This window comes from Aplysia californica, unplaced genomic scaffold, assembly GCF_000002075.1.
Source record: "Aplysia californica isolate F4 #8 unplaced genomic scaffold, AplCal3.0 scaffold00180, whole genome shotgun sequence".
Lineage (NCBI taxonomy): Eukaryota > Metazoa > Mollusca > Gastropoda > Aplysiida > Aplysiidae > Aplysia > Aplysia californica.
The window spans coordinates 808,299-818,214 of record NW_004797450.1 but is presented as its reverse complement, the minus strand read 5'-3'; the positions used below and the strand labels follow the sequence as shown (position 1 = coordinate 818,214).

General features: G+C 41.1%; 1 protein-coding gene across 1 annotated transcript in view; it reads left to right on the top strand.

Moving 5' to 3' along the window:
* Nucleotides 1–35: 35 nt before the first annotated feature.
* The window catches only part of LOC101857405 (ATP synthase mitochondrial F1 complex assembly factor 1), a gene marked incomplete at its 3' end in the record, with an annotated part of 14,983 nt that continues 5,102 nt past the window's right edge, over nt 36–9,916 (top strand). Inside the window, 6 exon segments of the mRNA XM_005098338.3 lie at nt 36–140; nt 2,044–2,312; nt 2,739–2,916; nt 4,105–4,167; nt 7,856–7,906; nt 9,613–9,660. Coding sequence (XP_005098395.2) covers nt 2,083–2,312; nt 2,739–2,916; nt 4,105–4,167; nt 7,856–7,906; nt 9,613–9,660 — 570 coding nt within the window.

Sequence of the window (9,916 nt, the reverse complement as noted above, 5' to 3'; positions counted from 1 at the left end):
TCTGTCCTTTCAATTCCTTTCAAAACAGGAAAGATTTTACAGGCTCTGTTCGGGACAAGGTCACAAGTTTATTTCCGGTATAAACATTTCGGCATCGACTCCGGCAAAAGCTCTGCTGGGTTTCTGTACTTCGTCACCTTGTAAGTTTGTTTTGTTTGATTGGATTTTATCTTGGTTGTGATTGTGATAACACCTAATATATTGTACCGTGCCCTTTGTTTCACGCTGCTGCCTCTATATTAGGGGCTCTATTTTAGACTAGTGTTTTTGTGTTTGGCCGCCTTGCACTGCACTTGCACTGCTTTACTTTTAGTTTTAGACTTCCAGAAACATTGCAATGCATAATTCAAATTCAAGCACTTGATTCTGTCACCCTTGTAAGTGTCTTATGTCCCCAACTCCTATTTGCTCCTTTCTCTATTCTGTAATGAATCAGTAGGCCTAGATCTAGGTCTATCAAGTTATAGCTCTGCCACTATCATGATATATAGATAGCCTATCTGTTGGCCTAGCCCGTCACACAACAACCTCTTCTTGATTACTACTTTTGGTAACCACTTTGGCTGGCAGGCAGGCGGGACCAGGTAGAGGGTAGCTGATTGGGTTTTGAACCCACTAGTGAGTAAATTAGGGTCTGTCTCCCGATGCATGCTAAGACTGGCTCCGGTGGACTTCACGGACGAAACCTCTCGATGGTTCCAGGGATAGAAAGGCGGTCCCAGCAGAGCGCCACGGAGTGTGACAAGGACACAGTGAGACAAGAAGGCACTGCTGGTCACCCCCTACGTCCTGGTCCATCTCCGACTGTCTCGATTTCATTGTGCCATTGGACCCAGATAGACAGGGACAAGAGAGTGAGGCTGACGACTTTGCGCAGCTCTCCCTCACTTAAATCAAATTCAAGTGCAAGTCATGACTTCATCACCCCAATCCCCCATTATGACCCTCATACTTCTCAAGTCCTGCGGCGATGAACGAGTGGTCAAGTGACAGGTGTGGACACACTGGCAGTCATAGTCACAATGCTCTCTCAGCTCCGGTGGGCCGGCCACGTTCACCGCATGGACGACTCTCGCCTCCCAAAGAGGTTACTCTATGGTGAGCTGACTCTAGGCAAACGTTCTCTCTGCGACAGTTTAAAAAATGCTTCAAAGATGCTCTGAAAACATCCCTGAAGAGATGGGACATTCCTCATACCTCGTGGGAAGAAGCTGCTCGCAATCGCACAGTTTTGGCGCTCCTTTGAAAGATCGGGAGTCGCCAAGTTCGAAGAAAAACACATCAGAAATAAAGAAATGAGACAGCATTTGAGAAAAGTTTCCAGTCTAGTTCAGCCCAAACATCCCTGCCCCCACTGCAACAGACATTTCTGAGCGAAGATCGGCCTCATCAGCCGTCTCTGCACACACACCCCACCCCTTCAATGATATGAAGTCAAGGTCAACTTCGCCAGGGAAGGACGAACATCACAACTGTTGGTACACCAGTGCCTGATGTGCCAAACTCAGGGTTATTCGTTTAACCAACTGTTTGCAAAGCAGTCCACTAATTTTTCGACTGGACCATCTGTGCTCCTGGGTATAAAAAATCTCAAATCAGTATTGAGCGCTTGCTGCACCACAGTTAGTGTGTAGTCTATGCCAGCACTGCAGTTGGGAATTAAATATGTAGGCAGAGTCATGTACATTTGTGCTGTCATATACTTGTTATGTATGCATTGTATATTGCGGGGTAGCAGCTCAAGTATCGTCACTCTCTTAGTTTTGATGAAAATCAATTTTTATATAATTCAAGGTAAATTAGGCACTAGGTGGGAAGGGATGAATTCCCTGTCGTAAATCCTCAGAGTCATGCGATTATTTTGTGAGAATACACTTTAAATTGAAATTCCAGGTATTATTGATTGATATAATAAGTGAAAAATCTTTTTTTTTTGCTCCTCCTGTAAAATTTAGAACACCTGAGTGACAACAGTTGTGCTGCTATGTCCACAGCGTTGACTGTTACAAGTTCTATCCCCTTGATGTGGTGCTCTCTTTTCAGAAGATTTTGTACGTTGTGGGAAGTGCACTGAAGCCACGGATGTCTGTGAGATCCATCTTGTCAAAGTCCTTGCAAGCCAGGGGGTTTGGAGTCAGGTCAAAACCCTTGCGTCAAAGCCTCTGTCGAGTCCTCATCTCAGCTGAAAACAATACTGCTTTTTCTTCTGCTACTGCCAGAATGAGCAGCAGTAGTTCCAATGCAAGTTCGGTTGACATTTCAGGCAACCCATTCTTTGAGAAATACAAGGCCAAAATTCAGCACATGCAAAGGTAAAAAAAAAATGAGACCAAGGGCTTATAGGGTAATGCTTTTTTATCATCTGTCTCTTCGAGGTCAAGCAGTTGAATATTCACTTTCTTTAGAATGTAATGTAATTAAAACTAAGACGACTGTTTATTTCAGTCTTTCACCTTGTTTTGGAGCAATTATTTATAATGAATTTGTTATGTAGTGTTCAGCTGCTTATTTATGTTAAATTTATCATTATTCATTTAGCTGTATATTTAGGGAGGGGGGGGGGGGGGGGGGGGGGGGGGAGCGAGGTGCAGCTTTGCTCCCTACCACCCCCCCCCCCAAAAAAAAAATAGTAAAAATATATATTATATTATAGGTAGGTATTCATTTACATCTACAGCTGGTGACGATTAAAAAAAATAGAATTATAATGAATTTATGATGTGTCCTCCTTGTCTCAGCACCAATCCAGAAGAATATGAGGAAAAGTTAAAAGAACTTGCTGAGAGGTTGGCCCCTAAGCCTGTTGAGCCCCAGGTCTCTGAGAATACGACAAAGGGGAAAAGCGAAGCTGAAGCACCGAAAGTTGTCCCACCATCTGAAGCTGCTCGAGCTGGTGTTGGAATGACACGCTCAAAAGTGAGTGCACTTGTTTTAAAATAATAATAGATAGATAGCATTTGTATAGCGCAAATCCCCTCTCAACAGCAAGCTCTATTCGCTTCACAGTCTATACTATTACCCCAGCAGACCTGAGAGCATTCTGAAACAAACTCAACTTCCTGGGAAGCATACAGTGCAAGCAGCCATTTGTAGGAGCTAAAACACTAACATACTGACAAGATCTTTCTCTGTCTATGGCTGGGTACCCATTTCCACCTGGGTGAAGTGAGGAAAATTCGTGTAAAGTGCCTTTCCCAAGGACACAAAGTCTGGCCTGCGGCTCGAACCCCAGACCCCGCAACCTCACGATTACGAGTCCAGTAGCCTAACCACTAGGCCACTGACGACACTGTCTGTTGTGAACTGCCTGTAGAACTGTCTGAGATATAGACGGTTATGATTCTCAGAGGTAGGCCTTAGGTACATTATTTATTTGTACAGGAGAGGTTCTTAGTAGGGCTGTGCGCTCCTTTCCAGGATGATATTTAGAATAAAAGTAAGAGTATGAAATATATTTCAGGACCTAATTTCATAGCTAATATGCCTTGTGTGTGTTCATGTAATGAAAAAGTGATGAGGGTTAAGATAGAGTCAAGGAGCCTGCATTCACAATAAAAAATGAAAATTTTTAATAATATGGTACCTAGGATGTTTGAACCAGTACATATTCTTTGGACCCATATCAAAACATTTCAACATGTTTCAAAGGTGATATCTTTGACGTCGTATTTTAATACATCTACCAATGGTGAAGGATTAGGGAAATCTATACGTCTCTCCTTTATCTTACCTTTGCTTTAAAACAATAAGCAGTTTTCATATTGAATTGGGTCCATGGTTGCACTGTGTTATATTTTGAGGAAAAATGCTGCTAAGTGGGAACTTGTGACTGTGTTCCTTCCTTTTTCCCATGATGCATTTTGGCTTGCTTTGTACACAATTAAATACAAATTATGTTCAGGAATACAGGAAGTTGAAAGATGAATTGGTGGGATTTTGTAGTTATAAAGAATCATTAATGTATCATTTTGTCTGATGAATGAAGCATTTTCAAAATATGAATGGAACGTGTAATCTTAAGATGTTGTAGGGCCATATATCATTTCTGAGGTGAATTCCATAGCGAAGCTTGATCTCATGAAATGTTTCAAAAATCTTTTCCAGGGCTTGGATTCCGTAATGAAACTGGAAACGATTCAGGACAAATCAGCTGATGAGATTACCCAGGTAAACAAAAGTAGATTTGTGCTAATTGTTTACCAGTACCTTGCTTGATATAGTTTGTCAGTTAGGGGATCCTATTATAAAGGCAACCTCTATTCTCACCCGGGGTGAGAATAGTGCAGACGAGTCTTTTTACTATTCTCACCCGGTGCGCGTTCACCGTTATAGCCTAGATCTAGGCCAACCAATTTTGCGTTCACCCTAAACCACAAAATTCTACACTGTGATAACAGAAAAATTGTAGAATTCTGTGCCATGAACAAACGTTCCATTACTACTGTTAGCCTACTAAAAGCATACAATTTTGTCTGTGGGCAGTGGAGAGAGAGAGAGAGAGAGAGAAAGAAAGAGAGAGAGAGGAGTAGCGCGAGAACTTCCGGGCAAAACAAAATGGCGACCCGCGTAGTTCTGCTCGATTCGAAAAGTTAAATAGCCGTAGCATCTTTGTAGACGACCAAATTAATTTACTTTTGTGTTTTAACATCAGTTTTTAACTTTGTTTTGGTCAATTTGATCGTCCACACCGATAGACATTATTCAGAAAGAAATAGAGAGAGCACAGCGGTTATGGAGCGCCCATTTAGTTTCGGCTGGCGCGAGGCAAACAAGCCCGCGCTTCCCCAGGTCACGGGGTCATTTACCTGCGCCGCCGGGGATTTCCCTAATCAGCCGAACACCGGCAGCGCTCTTGTATTTTTTGCAAAGTTTACCAGCACAGTGAGCCAAAGCTAATGTAAGATGAATATTTTAATAAAGACCACGTAAATATTCAACATATTAAGGAAGAAAATGAAGAAATCGGAAGAACATGGTACATTACACTTAAAAGCTGTGAAGTTCTCAAAAAGGGGACTTAATTTGATAAATGTGTCATGGGTAATCAATTATAAACATCGATTTAAATATGATTGCCCCCAACGGATTCAATCAAATTTGCACACAGGACTGAGAACATAATGAAATTTGTACTGACAAAGGGGCATATGCACGAAGTTTCTGGATCCGTAATTATTCAGGTTTGAAGTTGATTTTTGCAATACTCTTGCTTTGCGACCTTGTTTTTTCATAGCGATATCCACGATACATGTAACTACAGAACAGATCTTTTCTTGCCGATACACTTATGAAAACACAACCTAAACACAAAATACAAAAAGAACACAATATTGCTGGACTGGAGGAATTATCTCATTTTTCCGCTGTAAGCTTTCGTCTTTTGATGGGTGGTGCACACGACAGAGTAGCTCAGGGTGGGTTGGACGTGTTGTGACTGCATGATTGTTTTGACGTGTTTTTCTTTGTCTGTTAGGCCACGGTTGCATGAGTGAGCTCACCCCCTTGCTCACCATGGAAGGCCATTCCAAACCCACATTTTTGTATCCAAGGAACGCAGTGTTTCTCAAGGATGTGTTGTTTGGGGATGACCTTTTCTTTTGATCGATTTTGATTGAGTAGCACGTGTTTTACGGCACTATCGACTCAAGACCTTTTATTTGCCAAATATGTTTCTGTATAAAGACATATATCGTGTGATGCATGACTGAATATGTGGTATTCTCTCTAAAGTGATTGGCTTTCCATGTGCAATTACTGTGTGGATATCTTTGAAGGTGTCTTTTACGTGAACACATTTCTCTCTCAGAACAATTAATGCGGTGTCTATTATGCTTTGATTTCGTGTACATGCAACTGTTCCTTTTGCTAAAAATGATGCTAGCTGTCTGTACACATGGGCTGTGATGTATTTTTGGCAGTGGCTTCCTATAAATGAACGGCTGTGGTAGGCCTGTGGTGTGAGGTTGTGTTGTTTGAGGATGTTATCAAATTCAGAGCAGGCAGGACTTGACCTTGGAATAAGCTCCCCAAACTCTAACTCTGACAGCTGATCATGTACACTAGAACCCTTCCTCTCAAATCTCTCTGCTTCTCGTGGATTATCCGACAAAATCTGACAGCCCTGTAACAATTGAATGTCCTCGTTTTTTTCCAGCCCTCTTTCATTTTTTGCCGTAGATATGCACATTTTGTCCTATTCCAGGCGTGCAATTCTCCATAGATTGATGGGCCAGCTGTACATCTATATCATGTGCAGCCTCCTCAAGAAGGCGATGATGTTTGAGCACAATGCCCACCATATGATCATGTTGAGTGTGGCTCTCCATGACAAAAATATTGTTAAAATTGACAACGAAATTCAGATGTAGTAGAGGCAAGAAAACTAAAAACAGCAAGGATGAATGTTCAGAGTGGTGGGTTGATATTTTTTAAAAATCACAGAAAATCATAGAATAACTTCGTGCATTTGAAACTTGCACATGTAAATGAAAATTGTCCCCACAGTTGATACATGAATTTCTGTTTAAATCGTTGGGGGCCGGATTGATATATCTAAATCCAAACTGAAAAAGTTCTAAACATTGAAGATGCCAGTTTGAAAATCACAGACTTACTTAAATCCCTTGTAAAACTGATATAATCGGACTTACAAGAAAACAAGTTATACCGGCCTACAGGTCAAACATAGCACGTTACAATGAAATCTCAATCGGCCTTGTAGCATTTATAGTTTCAGACTTAGGAGACTTTCAATTCGCACTAAAACGCCATATTTACTACTGCCCCGGCACAGGAGGAGTGACGCTGCGGTCACCCCAATTAACCCCTCTGACAAGTGATTTATGACTACGCGCTGGGCTGTCGGGCGGGGCGGGCAGGGTGGTGAGGATGGTCGGGGAGGAACTGGGGAAGGAAAACTAAGTGAGCGGTCTGGACGGTATTATATCCGCTGTGAGAGAGAAGAGGGGAGAAGTAGATCTTGCGAGAACTTCCAGGCAAAACAAAATGGCGACCCCCGTAGTTCGGCTCGATTCGAAAAGTGAAATAGCCATTGCATCTTTGTAGTCGATAAAATTAGCTTACTTTTGTGCTATAACGTAATCTTTTCTTTGCCTTTATCCATTTGATCATCCACATCAATAGAAAGTATTCCTAAATTAGGAAAAACAGGTCTTGTTTCACACAGGGTGAGAATAGCCTACGGTGGCAAGTCTCACCCGGGGTGAGAGGTCGATCGTATTTCTATTCTCACCCCGGATGAGAATAGCCACTTCCATTTATAAATGAAATGGGATTGGATGGTGCAATGGGTATGTCCTATCTTTTTTTCCCCCTTGTTCCTGATGGTCTTTCTTGCTCTTTACCTGCATAAACTGGCTGTTACTGTTATCTTTGACATATGCTTCTTTTTACTCTGCATCAATACTTTCTTTATCTTTCTCTCTGTCCACTTTTTCCAGAGCTCTTTTTTCCTGTTAACTTAACATTTCTTTTGGTCTTCAGTATTTGAATGTCAATACTTTGCATGGGATGAATGTAATTGTAATGAGAGTCTAAATGGCTAATATATTGGCTGTATTTGATCACGATAGAAGATTTTGCAGAGAAATGGTTTTGGTTTAATCACATGGAGAAGCTAATAAACAAAAATCATAACTGCTTTCTCGCTTCGTAATAATAGGAGGTAAGGATGCATGTCTTTGACTTTCCTTAACACAGAATGTAGCAAAGCTGTTGATTTGATATTTTTTAGCACTGTGACCTTTTAATTCATTTTAAGTACGAATTCTTTGATAATGATACAGTACTCTATCAAGGTTACCAGGCTTTTTTTTTTTTTCTTTTTTGAATTTAGATTTGGAATCAGTATCACAGCACTAAAGATTGCGTGTTTGCCGTCCTGAAGGTAAGCTGTTATCTTAACGACCTTATTTTAGTGGTCATGAGAACCTAATCATGTTTCTTTTTATGCTCCCCATGGATTAAGATTTTAAAGGTTTCTCTTCAGCTACTGTTGTGTCAAAAAGAAAGTCAGTCAGTACAAACAGATTGAGGATTGTTTTTTTGTTAATACGATGAATATTAATGAGTTGCATTGAATAATTAAATATTGAGTAGGCCTATTATGTAGACCTATTATTTCAACTGGCAAGGTGCACTGCCGGTGATAATGCCAATATAGCACGCTCATAGTGAAATCTTTGGAGTGCGGAGCTCTTAAAGTTATGTGCAAATTTTGCAATATATTTGTTTAGGTTACAAAGAATGCACATCATCGCATAGGCTAAGACAAAATTCTGGCGCTTATATGACCTTATGCAGTTGCGAGCGCCGTAAAACCCTCTACTATAAAAAAATAAAAAAATAAGACAAAATTCAGGACGTGAAAATCTATTTGCTGTTTACACACTAGACAATGTTGTCTCAATGTTTCTGTCACATACAGTGAACCGTGTTCCTGCTTGTTAGGGACAATCTACAGTCGAACCTGTGTAAGACGGAATCGCAAGGGAGCCCGAAAAAAATTATGTCTTAGACATTTTCCGTCTTAGACAGGGGTATTTAGGGGGAGATGGAGGGGGGGGGGGGTTCAAAGGACCAGCCGGTGGGATCAAGGATCGCTTGTCCTATCGGCAAGCAGTGGTCAAAACTTCACACCTCTGAGCTGCTATCCTCTCTGATAATGACATGCGTCAGTCTTACTTATCCAATTACCACCAGTGCTTACATTTCATAGGACCACTGTTTGACCTATTAAAACAGGAACGTCTGAATATCTCCTTTGCTTCCACCCTTAGCCCCACCCACCGATGCCACCCTTCACTGCCATCATGTAACAACGATTCGAGGAACTCTTTTCTCGGTTGGCATTGGTCAATCTAATTTCACACCTCTGGCTTCTGGCTACCCAAGAAAGTTTCCGTAGTGGCTCGCTACTCGAGCACTCTCACGGGCAGTCATGAGATTTCACACCCACACTACACTGACCATCTGCATCACTCAGGGCTCACATGATGGGGTAACATCTACCCCCAAATTGCACCCCTTCTCCCTTTCTTTGGCCAGCGGCATAGCCATTGCGTTAAGTTTAGAGCCAACGGAACCAAACTTGCGAGTTTTGTTTCAAATCAGGGCTCAAATCAAAGCATTTTCCGTCTTAGACAGGTGAAACCCTCGGAAGGGAGCAGATTTTTCTTTCCATTTCCGCGTTGGACAGGTTTCCGTTTTGTACAGGTAATTAGAGAGGAATATATCAAGGGGGGAGCGGGGAGATTCCGTTAAGACAGGTTTCCGTTTTATACAGGTTTCCGTTAAGGCAGGTTCGACTGTATTTCTTTTTTTCTAATACGTTTGCTCTCATAGGACACATATTCTTTGCAGATCTATTATAGCAAAAGCCTTTGAGCATTAATGTGAACCAAGAAGCATTTTTGTCTCCATAATATAATATATGTCTATACTGAGACTCATAATCCTCTCAGTTGCTTTTGTTAATATCCAGGTCTCTGCTCCATAAAGCTTATGATTGTTTTTAAATGCTAATCCCAATTCATGTGGTTTTGTCAAAGGTTTTAGCCGTCATCATGTCATTATTATGATTCTTTCCATCAGGCTGATGAATTTGAGAACCTAATTGAGAAGTCAAAGGAATGTCCCGTGGTGAGTTATCATGATGTCTTGTGGGGGAGCATCTCCAGCTTTTATGGTGATTTTTGCTGTTGTTCAAAATGATATTGTAATACTGAAAAAAAAAAAAGAAAAAAGAGAGACAGATTGAGAGATCAGAACACTGTACCAGATATTTTTCTGATGTTTTGTGAATATGTTCACTATGTACTTTCAATGAAGTGTTGATTTATGATTTCACTTCAATTAAACTTTACCTATTGTAGGGTTTTTGTTTGTTTGTTGGTGG